We start from the raw sequence: 18,555 nt of genomic DNA, 5'->3' as shown, positions 1-18,555 counted from the left end.
TCTGGGGAGAGATTTTGGAACGCCGACGGTGTTGGCTGCGTCGCTGTCAGTGCCGCTCATCGGGGGCGAGGAGGACGAACCTGATGCTATCTTGAATGATTTACTTGGATGGGTCCAAGATTTCGTTCCCCATTTTAGCTTTTCTTGGAGATTTTTTACTTGGATCCGTCTCTGGCGGCATAAAAGTTTCGCTTTTTGGGTAGCCCCCTCAATCGATGACGTTCGAAAAGATTGGTTTTCGATGGTTCGTTCTGTAAATCGGGTACCCGAGTTCATGTGTCTGCAACAATGGCTGTTCGTTCTTCCGGAGGGGGAGGGGGAGGGGGAGAGAGAGAGAGAGACTTGATGGTCGGATCCGGTGAAAGAGAGGGGCGATGAATCCGAGGTAAGACAGCGCGGAAAGGAAAAAGTGTTGAAAGGATTGGTCAAAAGTTGGTGTGAGAAAAGGCGTGGCTGGAGAGCGAAGATGCTGACTGCTCTGCTTTCCCACTGCACTGCATCCAAAGAGGATCTGGTGTCCTCGATAATTTTGGAGCGTGAAAGGATAGAATTTTTTGAAATATTTGTCACATAACAGGCAAATCGTATTTGGACAGGACGATTTCACGACGTGGATCCCATCTCTCGAGAGTTCATAAAAATCCCAAAACATCGTGTGACAGAAAATTGTCATATACCCTTTCAAGTTCCTGTGCATTCACCACTTGCGGCCTCTATTTTTTAATAAGCATCTATCTATAACTGTATCATTTTCTTGCCAAATGTGCTCTTGCTCATTTTCTCACACCCATCAAGATACAACTCTAGCTTGCAATTCCTATCACTAACCTAGACTTCGCCCACCCCATGGTCACGCCGTCCGCAGCTCCGACCATTCACCGCAGCTGCTGCTGCCACCAACCGCAGTGGCGAAGGAACCGGTCATCATTGCGCCCTTGGATCCGAGGTGGCCCAAAAGTTTTGGTTTCACATTCGTGTCCTGGTGGAGTCGAGTTGCGGATGCTTTGGGGACAAAAAAACAATACCTTAGTTGTTGTTTCCAAGTGGGATGATGTGCGGTGGGTGAAATGGGAACACTCTGGAAAGTTGACCCGGTCGAAGATGACGTGCGTACGAAGGTGAAAACCCCAAATGCACCCCCCCCTAACCGCTCAACGACTCGTGACTCGGATTTCTTTTCCCCTTTCCCTTGAATTGGAGCCATTCTCGAGTGCCAGCTAGCGCATTGCCTGCACGTAAGCAAAGCAATTATTCATTCCCCAGTCTTCATTTAGCACGTGATTATCCGATTGGGAAATCAATTCGGATTTAGCTCCATTATTTGAAGTTTGATGGAAAAATAAGAAGAAAATAATGCATTCGGATTTTAGAAGAGTTCGCAATTGTCACGGGATGTACCCAATGCGATCCGTAAGGGAAGCTGGAAAATACTACCGTGTCAAAGAGTATTTTTCGTGGAAATCACGTCCTTTATCCACCAGCTCAACCTCGCAAATGTAGTTAAGTTAATGGTCGTAGCTCCTTAAAATAGCACAACATAAAAGGTAATCTTGTACTCGAATTCCCACCGAGTACTCGAAGTAAAGAATGGCCGTCTATTCTCTGATACTTAACTAATGACGTCAAAGTGAGCATTTGAGCACATCGATAAAGTACCAAGTTTAAAATCGACATGATCTGATTTTGATATGTGAAAGGTCTCAATTAAAGTAACTTAACTGAAAAAGTACGGATCAAATAATAATTCTAAGAAAATATTCATTGCGATAAAGGAAAAAAAGAACAAATTCTTCGAGGGCTCGTTTATTTGATAAATAGACAGAAAAGTATATTACATATTTACTTCTTTCGTCTTAAATTTTAATAAATTCATATACAAAAAATTATCGTACTATGAAAATCTAAGATATTTCAGACAAAAAAACAGAAAATAGTCAAATTTTGCACACTACGATACTTCCTAATTTTTTATTGCCCAATATGAACTTTATAATTCAAAAGAGGGCAAATTTCAGATAAAAGCATGAAATGCCCTCATTTTTTCAAATAAAGGCTTGAAGTGAATCTTGTTTCAAATAAAAGAACGAAGCGCCCTTTTATTTTCAAATAAAAGCCTGAAGTGGCTATATCAATCTTAAAGAAGGGCTTGACCTCACCAATTGATCAAGGACATTTTCATTCTTTATTTAATTTAATTTTTTTTCCTTTTTTTTCCATTTCTTTCTTTTTTCTCTAGCGACCCTCGCCAACCACTGGGGGAGGCCTCGGCCAGTTGCCGGCGAGGGTCGCCTCTCCCAGTCCCTTGCCAGATCTAGGCAACAGTCGCCTTGCCCGTGACCGATGAGGGCCCGAGTGAGGTGATCCTCACCAGCGGCCGAAGAGGGTCACCGGGCCCTTGCCCAGTGGCTGGCTAGAGAGAAAAAAAAAAGAAAAAAATAAATGATGAAAATGGTTAGGTCCTTCTTTGAAAATGATATACCAATTTCAAGCCTTTATTAGAAATAAGGTTCACTTGAAACACTTATTTAAAAAGAATAAGAGTACTTCGGGCCCTCATGCATAACATTCAGGGTCCACATTTCGGACCCTCATGTGAAATAAAGTTTATTTCGAGCCCTTATCAGAAAAAATTGAGAGCAATTCAGACGGATTTTCCCTTCGAAGGAAGCCCACGTGGCAGCTTCCAGAATCGTCTGGAGTCCGTACATCGAAAGCTTAGGACCAAGAAAACGCAGGAGAGAGAGAGAGACGCAGCCATCTCCTTCGCTTCGCTTCGCACGGCTTAATCCCTAAGCTCACTTCACCTCTTCCGCCTTCAACTGCAAAGTGCAGGTCAATCAATCATCTCGTCGCGCACCTTCCATGGCGTAAGTCCCTCTTCTTCACTCTCTGTCTCTCTCTCTCTCTGCGCACCGCGATTGGTTTTGCTGGTGAAAGCGAAACTAAGACGATCCAGAAAGCCGGAGTCAGGCCTCCCCCACCCCCTCCATCAATCCGTGCATTCACCTCGCTGGTCGCTGCGCAATGACCCGACGGCGCATTTTCCCGTCGTTTTGCATTTGCTTTTCCGAGTCTAATTTCTCCGTTTGAGGCGTTTCTCCGTTGCTCTCGCCGCATTGTCGCGTTCGTGGGGGGACTTGTCGGTGAAACGTTGCCGGATCGATTTCGCGAGATGTTTGCGACAGATTGACGCATTTGAGAGTGATGTCTGGAACAGCTGTTGGTTGGATGTGTCTTTGTTTGGAAATTCGGTGTGGATTTGACTGAATTGTAGTGTTTATTTTTAGCTCAATTCACGATAACGCACTGCCCATTAGCGGCATTACATGATCGTGGATCGTGCACGCCGTCGTTTCGATCTTTAGTCTTGTCGAAGGTCAATCATACTACGATTGCAAGATAAGGAGTCTGATCTGTCGGTGTAGCTAGGTGATAGTGTAAGACATCTGGCCCCTTTCTTGTCCAATCTCAGTAAACAGATCACCTGTTTACCGAGACACGGCCAAAAATTTCAAATGAAATTGCTTTTAGGTTTGAATTTTGTGGAACACCAAGCGAATCTTATCTTCGCTTCTACTAGTTTGTGGATACTCCAAGTGTGGACTTGCACTGCAGTAGTTGTTTTTATGAGAGGAAGAGATTGAGTTTAAGGTTAGCTTGTGAATAATGTTTCCTTCAAAATGTTTCAGCATTGCTCAATGGACTCTATACTTTAGAGTCTCTCTTGAAGTGCGGTTGACGTTTTATAAGCACATTATGGAGTTTTGTGGCATGCATTTTGGCTAACGTCACTCACGTGGAAGTAAATTATGTGATTTTGATGGCTTTTGCACGCTATGAAGATTGGAATGTGCATCTGAGAATCCATATACTTTTGGTGCTTGTAGTATTGCTCGAGCCTTTTGATCTAGGAAGACACCGGCACCGCATTGCAAATATGAGCTTTGCATACAGAGGAAACAGAGCAGATATTGAGAGTGGATTTCCAGGATTTATACATGAACGGCCAACTCTGGTAGGTTCACTCACATGCAACGAATAGCCAGCGACCTACTTCTTTGTTTTATATCTCAAGCATAAGGGTGTACGTTCCTTCAGTGACTTGACATTCTTACGGTCCTTTTTTCGTCTCTATTAGCGTATCCATGGCCATCGGCCTGTTAATTCCAATTCTCTGGCTTTTCTCGTAACAGGTAATTTTTCCTCTTCTCGACTAGTTCTTTTCCTTTTCTGTTCTCGTTATCTGTTAATAATTTTTATGACTTCCATCTTCAGCAGTTCTTTTGCTATTCATGGTGTTGAACTCCCATCAGATGTCATCCAACTTCCTGGTACTTAAGTTTGAGCAACTTTATGCCAGTTTTCCTTGTACCTAGAGTTATTGTGTATTAACTGAAGAGGTAGCTCTGTGAATGTAGCTATGGCTTGTTGTTGGTGTCTTTTTGCTGGCTACAAGCCTGCGGATGTACACTACTTGTCAGCAACTTCAAGCTCAAGCCCGAGCTCATGCGGCAGCTGCCAGCGGCTTACTTGGCCATACTGAATTGCGTGTCCACATGCCACCATCAATAGCATTTGCTACCAGAGGACGGCTACAAGGATTGAGGCTCCAGCTTGCTCTGCTTGATCGTGAATTTGATGATTTAGGTAGGAAACTGATTTCTGAAGCAGGTTTGAAGATAGGGAAATTGTAAAGCATGGAACAAATGATTATTTAAAGGGCGTTTAATAGGATTTTTTTATTGTCTAATAACCACTGGCATATGCATGGTAGAAGTGAACTTTTAGTTGGTGACTGCTTTCTTGAATAGAATCTAGCTGTAGACCCCACTACTGCTGTGGAAGTCTTGAAGTTTTGACTCCTAGATTGCTGTTTCCTTAGTTCTTTTAGTTGACTCATCCTCACAAACAACACATGCATCTCTCCTATTTGTGAAAGATGCAAGACTTTTGAGTTCTTGATAAGATTTAAAGATTTGAGATTTTTCAATTTAGGTTATCATTACTTTTAAAAATGCACATGGATCTAAATGAAATAGCCTTGGCATCAAGGATTAAGTACTTTTGATTGTGCCGAGCTCAAACTTAAGGAAAAAAAAACCCCAAAGAGTTGGTTGAGTGATTTAGTACTTTTAGGGATGCGGTATGTTCCGTGTTTGAATTACATCGATTTTCACCTAGAGTGACCGTAGGGATTAGGTCGCCATCCCATACGGTCGAGCTTGCCATCCATGGATGGAGCCTTACTCGATGCATCTAGATAGGATGTCTTGCATGCCTCCGAAGGATTATTGGACTTGCAGTTTCGAATACCAATTTTATCCACACAAAACTTAAGAAGAATGAAAAGCATGTCAGTGAACAAATGCCTTGATATATAAATAAGTAATGCACTCTATTATTGGGAAAATGAGCTCTTTGTTGAGCTGTCGCAAGTAAATGGTGAAAAGAGATCCCTAGTGAGCTGGCATTGAGCTTTCAATGTTAAATTTTTGTCTGTTTATTTAGGTAGTTGTATTTCAATAACTTTTCCAATGTGGCTTACTGATAAGCAGAAAATGAAGAGGTTGACGTGTTTTGAGCTGTCAACTGGTGGCTATAGTTATTGTTATAAAGGAATATGAAGTGGTATTCATATGATTCAGGCAGCTTTTATATATTTAGAGTCTGGGAATAATTGCTTTCGTTGATTGGTCTATGCTGCAGATTATGATACCTTGAGAGCACTGGACTCTGAAAACGTATCCACAACTCTTTCTATGAGTGAGGAGGAGATAAATACCCTGCCTGTTCATAAATACAAGGCTTCTGGTGTCCAGAGGTGAGTTCAAATGCCTTTTCTTTTGTAAAGTGGTCCAGATGCCTTTCCTTTTGTAAAGCAGCACAAATGCCTTTTCTTTTGTAAAGTGGTTTGAATTCGTTTTCTTTTTTTAAGTGTGTGTATGCCATATTTACCTCGCTTAGTGTAAATTAGTCTGAATTCAATGACGAAGACTGTAATTTGCTTTTCAAGTCATATTCTTAGATAGAAATTAATTGTTGCAGGATTACTAGCTCGGAATCAAAGAGAACTTTCTAATTAATCTCCCCATGCATGTGTGTGTAGCATGCAGTATGCATAAAAGCACAGAAGTTGTTTGCTTAAATTATTGATAAAGTTCCTCACAATAGTCTTAAATGATAATTTCTTGTTAGTTTTCAACAGAAGTGCAATGGAATAAAGGGTGGGATTGTGCGTGCATGAGCTGTCTACTCTCACTTGCCTTCAAAAGAAATTTACTGTGTCGCTGCTCCAAAATATGTGATGACTGCTACCTTCTGTTCATACAAATTTGTGGATCGTAAAATTAGTCTTGAAGTTTAATTATTACCTTTTGCAAATGAATTAGTTGCAGACAGAACTCGTGTACTCGTGCAATGTCTGAGCTTCTCAGTTGCTTCCTTCATATCGTGGCAATTGTGCATGTGGAAATTAAGTTGGCTTTACTGAGGTTTATGAACTGATTATTGGAAAAGTACAAGTATAATGCAAGACTTTTTGATCTTCAACTAAACTATTTGTTTATAAAAGCTGTGGCGAGCGATTAGCATGTTGTTGGAGATAAAAGCTTCTGTCATCCTCTACGGTTGGTGCAGTTGGTAGTGACATTGGAGGTTTCCAGCTTAAGAACTGGAAATCACCCATTCGAATCCCATCAATTGCGTGTAAATTGCTCCGGGTCAGGCCTCTTGCGTAGGTTGAACACCTAGGCTTGAATGGTTTGTGGAGTTTACGGGGTATTTCATGGGCCTCCAAATAGCGGGTCTTCATGCCCGAACCCCCAGATTAAAAAAAAAAGAAAAATAAACTGTTGTCAAGATTCCTTCTTTTCTAAGACTGCTCAAGAGGTCATAGGGATCCCCAAAATCTCATAGGATTGTTAGACAAAACTTTTTCCCCATAAACGTAAGTTGTTAGTAAATGGGTGCACAATGTATGTCTTGCATATTTCCTAACGCTAACCCTTGAGTGTAATCAAACCGTACATGTAAATTATGGAATATGGAAGTAATTGCATCAAATAGCAACAGGAGGACAAACAACAGTAATGGACATGATGACTATGAGAGGGAGCACCAACATTTAATTTCCTGACCTGAGCTCTAATATTATGTCAAATATATCATTTTTCCATTTTTTTCGATAATTGATGTATCATTTTTTCCAGAAAGGAAACTTAAGCTCTTTGAAAAAGGTCCACACTGTATATCTAACATATTTCTTAATAGTTATGTCCAATTTTATTTTGGCAAATGATCTCTCTGCTATGAGTTGCATCCAAATTCCACTTGTGAGTAATTGTATGCTTATTGCTTTGTTGATAGAGATGGCTCCTCGCTACAGAAAGCATCATCCTCTTCGGGCTCTGAGGTACTCTTCCTTTGGCAGCTTCTGCAGATGTTTGCCTGGACTATTGAATTCTAAACACAAGTTACTTCCTTAACTTTACTAGTATTACTATGTGTTTATGCTGCTTGGGCTGGGAATATAGTTTTTCCTGATGAGGATCCATACGTTCACAACATAGATTCTGTTTTCAAAGGTCTTGGCCGTGTTAGAATTCCTTGTTTCCTTTACACATGATTACCACCTATTTTGGTTTGCTCAGACGTGTGGATTGTCTTACTCTAGATGATCAGGATTCACCTTTTATATGTGTTGTCAGGAGTGACTTTGCAGGATTTTGGTCCCATGTCTTAATCCGATCTTATCTCCTTTCCTTCATATATAGAGCATGCCAATTTTTGAGAAAAAGCGTGAATTTCGTGCCGCAGTTGTCCATTTTCCTTTTTTTATTTTTTTCCTGTTTGGCCAATTCTACATTGGTATGTTGGCCTACGCCTATCTACATTTATCCATGGGCCACAATGTCCGTGTTACTCAAAGATGGAGCAAGCATTCCAAAAAATGCAGACAACAGGCCTGCACCTTTCTGTTGAGTGTCCTTGAGTCATGTTTTAGTGGCTGAGGTGGGAAGGGACTGGCAGGCTCATGTTCAAGTGCTTTTGTTTCTTTCTTGTTTTTCTTCCCTCCTGGCTTAGTTGATCTAATTGATGTGATAAACAGCTGAAGCAAGAGAGCAGAAATGCGGATACAAGTATGAAAGCCCCGGAGGATGAATTGACTTGTAGCATATGCTTGGAGCAGGTCAACAGAGGCGAGCTTGTTCGTAGCTTGCCATGTTTGCATCAGGTGTTTTTTCCTCCTAGTGTCTTGTTATGTCTTTTCCGTGTCCATTAGGGTTTTCTACAATCTCTCAAGGGATTGTCCCTATGAGGATTGGTGATTGTTGGATTGCAAATAAATAAATCTCAACTTCCATTGACAACTTTCTAAGTGTTGGTGTGGTAAGACAATTTGTGTGAGAATTACGACAAAGTGCACCTGGGCTTGACTGATTATGATGCAGGATTGGTCCCTCGAGGGACCTTAGAAGGCCCCGAGTCCATCCTTCAAATTTTGCTTATCTCATCCTCCAACATGCATGTGTGAAGTTTCTGTGGTTTTCCTAACATTATGAGATATTAATGGCTCCTTTTTTCACTTGTCCCGCCATGCTACTTATAGATTTTGTTTTAGTAGATGAGCACTCTATTGATCATTCTAGAATTTTGACTCCCCCCAAACGATTTAGATGCAAAAGTAAAATTGGTTTCCATGTTCGACTTCAAAAGAAAATCTCTTGTTTATTTCAACAATGTCTCTGGTCAATTTTCTGCTAAATATGAATAATATGGTTTCTAGGAGTGAGTGAAGTGTCTGTCGATTAATGGCTAAATTCGATAAAGGTTTTGCATTTGTTTATTTCGTGTATTTTCCCTTGCTTTCCCCTCAACTAACCATTCGATTCTCTCTCTCTGCAGTTCCATGCTAACTGCATTGATCCTTGGCTGCGACAACAAGGCACATGCCCTGTCTGTAAATTCAAGCTCGGCGCAGCATGGCAGGAAAGCAGGGATAGCGAGTCGGATGGATCGGACATGGTTTAAAGGCTAACCAATTACGTGTACCTACTTATGTTAATATGTTGATGTGTATCAGTTCTATAAGTCAATAAAGTTCGTATTTTATATTAGCATTTGGTAGGAGCTATGCCCATGTTGGACTTACAGTAGCTTGCATAGATTTAGCAGAAGGCATACATAACCCTGGGTGTTACGGGTCAGTCGACGGATTGAGAACCGCAATTTGTGCCTTTCGAGTACAAAATTAATCACTGTACACTCGAGGATTACTCATCAACTACTGTGTAAATTTGTACTGAGACCAGACTAGTATGCTTGGATGTTACATATACAATCGATCAATCTGTTTGGTGTAAATGCCCCACAATGTGTCTCAGAACTAGCTGGTTTTCTCCTTAACATTTCCGCGCCACAGTCTGCTTCATGTTAGCGGCCGCTTCATGTTAGCCCGTGATCTTGTAACTCTCGGTGACATGACCGACAGTTTTGACATGGCTGATATCCGGATCATGACATGGCTGATCTCTCTTGTCCGTCTTACAATGACGTGAGACAAGCGCATTGGTTCTTACGTCAAACGTTTAACCCGTCACAATCGCTTGACATATGAGTTTGCTAGGGCATTGGTTCTTCTCCCGTGCTCTTTCTAGTCTATCCTAGTCGTTGTTATTGCTTGTGCGCTACACTCTATCGTCCTAATACATAAAAGAGAAAAAGCCAGGAAGACTTATCTTAAAGGGAAGAATCCTCCTAGCGTGGAATTTGCTTCTAGATTACCAAACCGAGAATGATTTTTGTGTTCATCTTTCAGACATAACACGTGCCTCAACGGTTCGTGGTTTGAATCTAGCTAGCCATTCTTGAGTTCCTAGTCTTTCCGTCCGTCGCTTGCCTGATTTATGTGAATATTAGTGATAACGTTGGGATTACTTTTCTTGCGGGAATTAGCCGTGCATGTTAGGAATTCATGCCGGAATGGCTCGCTTTGGTGGGATCATGGGTTACCCTATCTAATGCAGGAGTCGGGTATCCGAAACCGAGAGCTCCATCGGCTCGCAAGAGTCACCTGACCCGTCGAAAAGTTAGAAAGAACCGTAAGTTTGAACAGTCGAACCAGGGTGTTAAATCTTTGAATATCTTGCCAATTTTGTACGTTTTCTTGAAGACTGACCCAAGATGGTACATCCGTACATGCAGGAGACAAAAGCCAGGCACATTCCAACGTCCATATTGACTCTGTCGTCCTTGGAGCATCTAAATTTACATGAGCTGTAAAGGCGGGGGGTGAAAATCAATGCATCGAAATCTTTCGTCCTCGGATCTATTGGGATTTTAGTGCATTTTTTATGCGGTTGCGAGGGGAGGTGAGTGATATTTTTAGTGCATCAATTTCCTAGACGATTTGAGTTCCATTAAGTATTTGTCATTCCTCACGAAACGAAGGACCCAAGAGAGAAAATACGCAGTACCGGATGGAGCAATCTCATGTGATTCAAATCTATTCGATGCAAAATTACAACCCCGTGTGAAAAGCCGTGCGTAGCTCACTCGACATGGCAACAACAATCACAAGTGCATCCAATTCCTCGGGAAAAAGAAGAAGAGTAAGCAGAAAACAAAATCGGAACCGCGCATCGGCTCCTCCGGAACGAAAATGCTTGTTCTCTCGCAAAATCCATTGCTGGATCGGATCCGTCTCTATGCTATACGTACGACAGTCCCCCTATATATGTATAGTCCGGAGCTTGTCCTGTCAGGAATCGTCGTGCTTGTGCCAGCGGAGGAGCATGGCGACGCAGCGCTTCATGATGTAGAACCTCGCCTTCTGCTCCTTGGCCAGGTTGCTGCACTTGCGCGAGATGTTGGAGCCCTTGTGCGACATGCTCCGGGAGAGCGAGCCCTTGGACGACGGGACACCCGACGACGACGACGATAACGAGCTCCGCTGGGAGCCGCTCCTCACGAGGTTACCGGGGGAGCTGGAGGAAGAGGTCTTGGCCGAGAAACTCCTGGAAAGAGCGAACTTAGAAGATGAAGACGAGGGTGATGTGGAATGGCCATTGCTCCATTTTTCCTTCTTGGATGGCTTCCATATATCGTCCATTGTAATGTGTACAAGGATCAAAGCTTTTGTTGAATGTGGAAAGGATCAAAGGATGATGGGGGAAGAGAGATTGCCACTCTGAGGTCATATATATAGTGAAGGTGAGGACCTAAGCTAAGGCTAAACCTAAGTGTTTGGTCTTTTGTTGTTATAAAAAAATGAAAATATCCTTGAGAAACTGTATGGTCGAGAGGAGGGAGTAACATGGTCTCTAACTAGCATTTACTAGGTTCTCCATAGTAATGGCAATTAAGAAATGCCAAGTTGATTGAAGATTGGTCCGCGAAATTGATTTATTGAGTAATGTGATAAACTGTAATTGGACATCAAAGGGACAAGACGAAGAGTCTATGCGTTATTGCGCAAAATCATTGTGATTTTATCAACTCAATTGCACGTCGAGAATGATAAAATCCATGTAAAATTGCGAGGAAAAAAAACACGTGTTTCAATGTATTTCTTGCATCTGTAATTGATTCACGCGCAGTACCTTCTGTAGAATAAATTTTGGAGATAGTCATTTTTGCGGACATAGATGATATAGATGTTCGGTGAATCCCATTGATTCAAGAGCATCGTCTAGAAGTCGGGCAAATCCCATTGATCCGAGGACATCGTCTATGAATATCGACTGTGTTGAACACTGCATTAGTACGTCAAATCTCAACGTAATTTGTTACTAGGGTTGAGCACGCATTACGTGCATGTCATGTGAGGAGTTTTAATAGATTTATAGAAAGAAAAACAATTATAAATTGGGGGATACCTGAACAAGAAATAGGGTAGTTTATTTATTTATTTTTTCTTGTTATTGTATAAGGCTAATTTTGGAAGACACAAAAAGTGAGATAATCGAGGGTTTTGGCCTAATGAACAAGAGATGCATCATTTTGAAAATTGAAAGTGATGGATATCATTAGAATTTTCAAATTGACTAACCGGCCCCGTATTTTTTTTTTTTATCGAGAGGGCCTTTTATCTGGCTAAATTCCTGTTCAATGACGTGAGAACCGCCATCGAACAGCAAACCTAGTGTACGGCGAGCCAATTTAAAATTCGAATTTCTAAAAAAACACAAAGCAGAGAGAGAGAGAGAGAGGATGGGAGGGGAAGGTGCTCTAGCAATTTGGCAGTTGTGGATTTTAATATGAGTTAATTTACATGTGAAGTCTCTGAGGCCTGACCTGTGCTCATTATTTAAAGAACTTTGATTTTCATTTTTATTATTTATTATTAGCAATAATCAATTATTAATCAATAAAAAAATACATATTTTTGCAGGAGTGACGACAGGATCCCGTCATTTAATTGACCAGCAGCACCGCCACTGCCAGTCTCTTGGTTTGTGTGATTCCCTCTCGTTTTAGAGTACCATCCGCGCTTCTAAATTTGACTCTCTCTCTTTTTATTTATTTATTTAATTTCTAATCATATGATTTGGCAGATTAAACAAAATTTATGTGAATAACGGATTTTCTTTTCTTGTGAATGGATTAAAGATGACTTTTCCTATTTTGCAGTAAATTTTATCATAAAGATGTTGCGAGATATCTAAGAATGGAATTCACAATGAAATGCCGTGTTAGAAAGTTCGGCCCTGAGCATATAGACCCGCCGTCCGTGCTTGCGAACGATGTGTGATTTGACGAACAGGTGCGCAAGTGGAATAAGTTAAAAATGGAACATAACTCTGATACCACGTTAAGATGTTCAAAGCAAAAACTTCAATTTATAGGTGAGGGAGTCCATGTGTATATAAAGAGCAAAAAAAAAAACCCTATGGACCACCGATGTGAGATATTTTAATATGCCGCGTACGCGCATAATCATTATCTGATAAAAAATAATCTTTTCACTTGACAATGAAAACGATAAGAATTGCGTAAAATTTACGAGCCCTCGATAAAATGATATACATAGATCTTATTTGACTTGCGAAATGTATTGGAGGCTCCGTTGGTTTCGTGGGAAATGAACGATTTGGAAAACATATTCTTAAAAATGATTGTTTGTATCTCTTACAAAAATATGAATGAACGAAAAATATTTTCATCGTCCACGAAAATATATGAACATACATTATTGGCGATAATGATAATATTTTCTATTAATTAATCATTTTAAGTGATACAAGGGGTTATTTTCAAGAAAACGTTTTTTAAATCATTCATTTTTCACGAAATAAACGGAGCCTTAATTAAGCGTTAAAAAAAATCTCAAAATAGTAGGGTAATATGTTTTCAGACACAAATATCTCATAATTTTAACTAAATCAAAATTTTGTAAAATAAAGAAAAAGAACCTAATTTTTTTTTGGTAGAATAATTAAAAAAAAAAAGGACCTAATTTACTAATTTCCAAATGGACCTCCCTCGGATTCTGTTCGAATTCCAATTTACTTCTTTGTCGAGCCCCAACACATATGATCCGGTTTCCACCGGTACTTTGCATTGTATTCCTGGATTGGTCTCCCACGGTACGATTAATTTACTATAGAGAGTTTCGGGAAGGCTCCAAATTAGAGGATTTCGACATAATTTTATGCAATTAAGGTACAACATTTGTCAGTCTCGATGGTAATCATGAAATATTAATCAAGTATTTCGGTAAACCTCGTGAGTTAGATCAGACACGATCATGAGCTTGAATGAGCATTCGATGCAGATATGAGATTGGTTTGCACATATCGATATAGGAACATCGAACCTGTAACGCATGCTTGAATCCGTGCACTCGAATTCGATCCTAAAAAAAAGTACTCAGTAAGTTCATGGGATCTTAAGTCAATTTCATGCGTGGAATTAATTATCCAAAAAGTCATTTTGAGATGATCCATCTTCGCGCTGTAAGAGACGGCGGATTTGGTGACAAGACTTTTAGCTACGATGCCGATTTCGTCGCTGATAGTTACCCTAACGCGACGGCAGATTATCTCGTCGCCTTATGCTAACGATTTGGGTAAACGATTTTCAAGTTGAGGCCTACAAAAGTACGTATTCCATTGCAAAAATGGCAATGACTACCGGCAATCTGTCGTGTATCGTCTTTCGAGCTGCCAATCTGAAATCTCACTGCACTGGCTCGCGCCAAAATCTTTTGGCAACGGAAAACAATGAGAGGGGGCAAACTTTCGGAGAAGAACATGGACCATAGTAAAAAGATTCCACGATTCGATGAATTTAAACAAAACAAGTTCGTGATCTATATGTATATATACCTTAGCATTTATGAATTTTGACCAGTCCAAATCCATTTGATGCATGCACAGAGGTTTTCGCCACCGACATGGGTGGCCTTCGGGTATCCTGGTCCTTGGATTCTGGTCGATCGAAATTATTTTCGAATAAGAAAAACCAAAAAAATCAACAAACAATGAGAGAACAAACACCATAGACAAATAAACAAATCAACAAAAGAAAGAAATCAGGGAAGACCCATTTAGAAAAATGTGGCCAATTCCATGTGATCACTGACAAATTGAATTTCAATTTCCTCCAATTTTTAACACCACATTTCAGCCAATTTGTTCATCTATTTTATTTGGGCATCCAGCATCAAATCAGGTCCACATGCGACTTCTTCTCTCCTGTGCCTTTAGTGAAGAAGCTGCGGAGGGGAGGGAGGATTCCAACTTTGGTCAAGAGATAGCTGACGTGGGTCAAGATTGTACAGGCCACATGGCGATGTTCTTGTTAGGGTTCTAATGAAATGGGAACTTGAGCTTCATGTGTTTGTTACGAAGCTTTGGTCTCTCTCGATGATCGATCATGTGGGCTGGGAATATCAGCATTTGAGGCTGCACGTGCCGGCATGTGACGAGGAACCAGAGGAGATGCTGCTGCTGCTGCAGCAGGGCAAAATAGAAATAGAATAAGGAGTGGGGAAGGAACCAGAACAGGGGACTTTGTACTGCGATTCAACGGGAACTGGTCAAGCCCTTCTACGTATGTTGATATTTAAATCAGCCCATGAATAGGGAATGGAAAGAGATGCGTGATGTGGTCTTGTTTTTTTGACGCGAAATGGGAAATGGGTTTCTGTTTGTCCTAGCTTTCAGACCGAGGTCGGTTTGGTCTTTTGGTTTCTCGGGAACCTGTGATCAGTGCCGGTCTAGTTGACCATGCTATAAGTTTGTCTGCATTGGTTGTCTGGGCTTCTTGTTGTGTGTGTTTTGGCCCAAGATCAAAGGCTTAGCTCGATCTGAGTCGCTTCAAGAAATGCAATCCATTTGCATGGATTCAGCTGTTGTGTCTTCCAGTTTCGAGACCTATTTCGCAGCTCATTGTGTGTCATTCATGCTGTTAGCCATTCCAACCACTGGACAGTTGCCAATTCATGGCTTTACATGGGTTAATAATCATGCTGGTGTTTGTTGTGTCTTGTCTAAAAAGTTGCTTATAGAAGGCGATTAGAAGAAAACCTTATGACATGCATGGCCACGGCCACGGCCCAACCACGAAATGGTAGTGCCGAGAGAATCATTTGATCATATCATCCAATACCATCGCAGACGCTAAGGTACAGTATCTCATATGGCTTCACTTGATATTGAAGGCGGTGGACAGAATTGCGGAATGCAGCAGCAAATGTCGGATGCATTCTTAAGCATGCATGACTTTGCCATGTGGGCACTGGGTGTTGCGGCAGCGAAGAGCAGTTCAATATCTGGTGGATCCATACTGAATCGTCAACAAATATCTGTATAACCTGTTGACAAACATTAGTAATCCCTTGCAAGGTCGGGCCATAGAGGAAGAACGAGATGGAACACACAATGATGAGCTTATCCTTGTGTACATTCATACTGAAGTTCAGAGCTGCTTCAGCAAATTGAGGTTGCTGTCATCATTCATGTCGGGTTTGTGATGTTTGTGGTCGGCGCTGGACCACAGTTCGAGCTAAGGCAGTTTAGCTATACAGCTTTTCGCTTTTATTAAGACGGATGTGGATTACAGGGCCCGTATGAAGCCGTTCCTTCTGAAAGTCATTATACAAAGAATCTGGAACTGCGCCAAAAATAATCAGTGTTAAGGCGGGAACAATGCTTTGCTTGGGTTTCGGCAGGACTAACTTAGCAATCTAAACACTTAACTCATACATTCAATTAGTTTGCCTACTAGCAGTCCAACTGACGACTAACCGAGCCAGGCAGATCTGCAAGCCATGCTAAAGAGACTCTTGTAATGGCTCGTGGCGCTTCACCACTGAAACTTAAGCAGTTTCCTACTAGACCGTGCGTGAAGTATCCTTCCTTTTCAACTCTGCAGCATCCAGTTGCCGTCTTCGTGAATCACCAAATCCTTGTTGTCTGTCACCTTTAATTTATCTATGTATATCTTAATCAATGCTTCGTCCAAGGGACGTTGCTTAAACCCGGCCTGCGAGACCTGCGTGTGCCACTGCTTGTAGGTTTTGAGCCTCATCACTCTCTCCGATCCTTCGCACGCAATGACGTTCATGACTTGTCGCCCATAATACTCCCTCTCAATGAGAAACCTGTTGTTGTCGTCACGGGGTATATTGTAGTCGAACGTATCATGCAGTGCAGAGAAGTGGAAGAGCGCTTGTCAAAACCATGGGATGAAGAAAGAAGAGTCGAAAGTTCCCGTGACAACAGACAGCACAAATATATCTGGTCTCATCTCCCTTATTAGTTTCAGGACGGCATCCCTAGGATTGTTCACGACAACTGTCTAATCAAGTAAATTCTCGAACCGGTACATCAGTTTACGGCAAGAACCTCATTTCTATGGATTTTCAGTTCCTCCAATTTGATAGTTTCCCAATGCTGCGAAACTATGGCATTATACTCAAATGGAACGCCAAACCACTCGCAGTACTTCGCCAAATGACAACCTGCTTTGACAATTCTCTCTTCAGGTCTAAAACCATGTTGAGGAAGCTCTATCCCTGTGAGGCGAAGCTTTGGGGGCCTCCTCGCTAGTAGCTGAATAAGGAGCGGCCACCGGCAACTGAACAAGATGCCAAAGTCTACAACATGCAGCACCTTTGCTGTCTCGGCTACTTTTAAATCCATGTTATCCGCAAAAGAAATCACAATCTTGGTGAAGGGGAAGGCCTTATAATGAGTTTGGTGCGGTTTGAGGAGCTCACTGATTGGCGACCTCTTCAGAGTCAAATATGTGAAGACGTTTTGAACTGCGGTTCCAGCCAAGAGCGCATCAAGACCATTGGCAAAGACGCAGGCCAACCTTTGACAGGCATCGCCAATGGGAGAGGAGTGAAGCCTGATCTGCTTTAGTATGTCGCCAGCATTCCTGCGGTCGCCAGTAGAGATGGCTTACTGGCGACCGCAAAGAATGAGGAGATTCCTCAAATCCACCATGTCCTAACTGTTTTTACCCTTTTTAGCACGATTCTTGCGACCACTAGAACCACGCATATGCGCAACCAGAGACAAGTTTCTGACTGCTGCATTCGGCGTTTTACCATCGGTACTTGTGGAGGGCTCCGGCTCCGCTTCACAGAGCAAAATTCTATCAAACATCTCTTAAGACTTCGATCTCTTTCATCGAAGCTGCTGATAGTTTGTTGAACTTCCCTTCCCTTTCACATAGTTCTTCCCTTCCGTGATTCTTCATTCCCTTCAGACCATAAAAAGGGCCTTGCTGCTCCTTAGCATCGATTCCAACTTTTAGACAACGTTTCTTCATGGCTACAGACATATTGCCATTGTCTGTAGCATCAATACACGCAGTGTCCCCCGAGAGAAACTTACAAGCTTCCTCAAGCCCTCTCTTGCACTGCGAGGCTCTAAGGGAATCATACTGAACAGGAAACTCGCTTGTAGGAGTGGCCAAAATCTTGTTTGCATAGCCGGCAAGGCCTTTTTGGACGGTTTGAGGATGGTCATGAAGTGGGCAAGTCAGTGGACCGTTAGAAACAGTCGCTAGAAGGATAAACTAGAAATGTAGAGCCTCTGTTCTCTCGGTTGTCCGCAAGTGTCTGTTTTTCCCTAGAGTTTTCGGTGCAACCAATGTCGCTGGTTCCATTGCTATTCGCCGCAATCACGGCCTGTTCTCGGAAAAAGAACATTTTGGCAAACAAACTTTGAGGTTTCATTAGGTAAAGCAGGATGTTTCTCACCGAGAACAATAACCTTGTGCAATGATTTCTCAGATGCTCGTAGAACCGACGGATCATAGAACAAGCAGGGTTTGTCCTCCATGTTTTCCTCCATAGGCATGCTGCTTTTGCACTTGAGAATCTGTCTAGAGAAATCATTGCCATCTGAGTTGGAGGTCCCTTCTCCATCCAAGCTCCTACTGCGACACGAATCAGACAGCTTAGCTTCCGAGTTCATGGCGATGGGCGGCGCAAGATTACCGAGGCCATGATTTGGTAAAAGGAAAAGAGTGATCCACGCAGTTTAGATTGCAAGGAGGATGTTTAATTTGGTCAGACCCAAACCTTCGGTAATGACA

General features: G+C 41.8%; 2 protein-coding genes and 1 pseudogene across 4 annotated transcripts; 1 reads left to right on the top strand and 2 right to left on the bottom strand.

Moving 5' to 3' along the window:
• Window positions 1–2,762: 2,762 nt before the first annotated feature.
• Window positions 2,763–9,363, top strand: LOC115670299 (E3 ubiquitin-protein ligase SDIR1-like). Of its 3 annotated transcripts, XM_056320005.1 has the most exons (9): window positions 2,763–2,867; window positions 3,888–4,015; window positions 4,139–4,193; window positions 4,276–4,331; window positions 4,419–4,647; window positions 5,707–5,821; window positions 7,366–7,411; window positions 8,108–8,233; window positions 8,905–9,363. In XM_056320005.1, exons 2-9 carry the CDS (start codon window positions 3,938–3,940, stop codon window positions 9,028–9,030), a joined length of 831 nt encoding a protein of 276 aa, XP_056175980.1. In that variant the 5' UTR covers window positions 2,763–2,867; window positions 3,888–3,937; the 3' UTR covers window positions 9,031–9,363. The 3 variants fall into 3 exon arrangements, with proteins under 3 accessions (XP_056175980.1, XP_030447400.2, XP_030447399.2); XM_030591540.2 differs by lacking the exon at window positions 2,763–2,867 and having other exon boundaries at window positions 3,806–4,015; window positions 4,279–4,331; XM_030591539.2 differs by lacking the exon at window positions 2,763–2,867 and having other exon boundaries at window positions 3,806–4,015.
• A 1,116-nt stretch (window positions 9,364–10,479) lies between these two features.
• On the bottom strand, window positions 10,480–11,148 carry LOC115670509 (small polypeptide DEVIL 13-like). The gene has a single exon (XM_030591811.2). It carries the CDS (start codon window positions 11,108–11,110, stop codon window positions 10,760–10,762), a length of 351 nt encoding a protein of 116 aa, XP_030447671.1. The 5' UTR covers window positions 11,111–11,148; the 3' UTR covers window positions 10,480–10,759.
• Window positions 11,149–16,365: 5,217 nt separating this feature from the next.
• LOC115670367 (scarecrow-like protein 34) lies at window positions 16,366–17,147 on the bottom strand (annotated as a pseudogene).
• Between the last annotated feature and the right edge of the window lie 1,408 nt (window positions 17,148–18,555).

This window comes from Syzygium oleosum, unplaced genomic scaffold (assembly GCF_021117445.2).
Source record: "Syzygium oleosum isolate NSW1041296 unplaced genomic scaffold, Sole_v2.1 Sole_v2.19, whole genome shotgun sequence".
Lineage (NCBI taxonomy): Eukaryota > Viridiplantae > Streptophyta > Magnoliopsida > Myrtales > Myrtaceae > Syzygium > Syzygium oleosum.
The sequence above is the reverse complement of the archived record's forward strand: the minus strand, read 5'-3'. Positions and strand labels throughout refer to the sequence as shown.

What these genes read in the sequence shown, in the direction of transcription:
- LOC115670299 (XM_030591539.2), top strand. Translation starts at nt 3,821, where the DNA reads ATGGCTTTTGCACGCTATGAAGATTGGAATGTGCATCTGAGAATCCAT. An exon ending in TACATGAACGGCCAACTCTG is followed by an intron (nt 4,016 to 4,138) that starts GTAGGTTCACTC and finishes CGTCTCTATTAG; the next exon opens with CGTATCCATGGCCATCGGCC. An exon ending in CATCCTCTTCGGGCTCTGAG is followed by an intron (nt 7,412 to 8,107) that starts GTACTCTTCCTT and finishes TGTGATAAACAG; the next exon opens with CTGAAGCAAGAGAGCAGAAA.
- LOC115670509 (XM_030591811.2), bottom strand. Translation starts at nt 11,110, where the DNA reads ATGGACGATATATGGAAGCCATCCAAGAAGGAAAAATGGAGCAATGGC.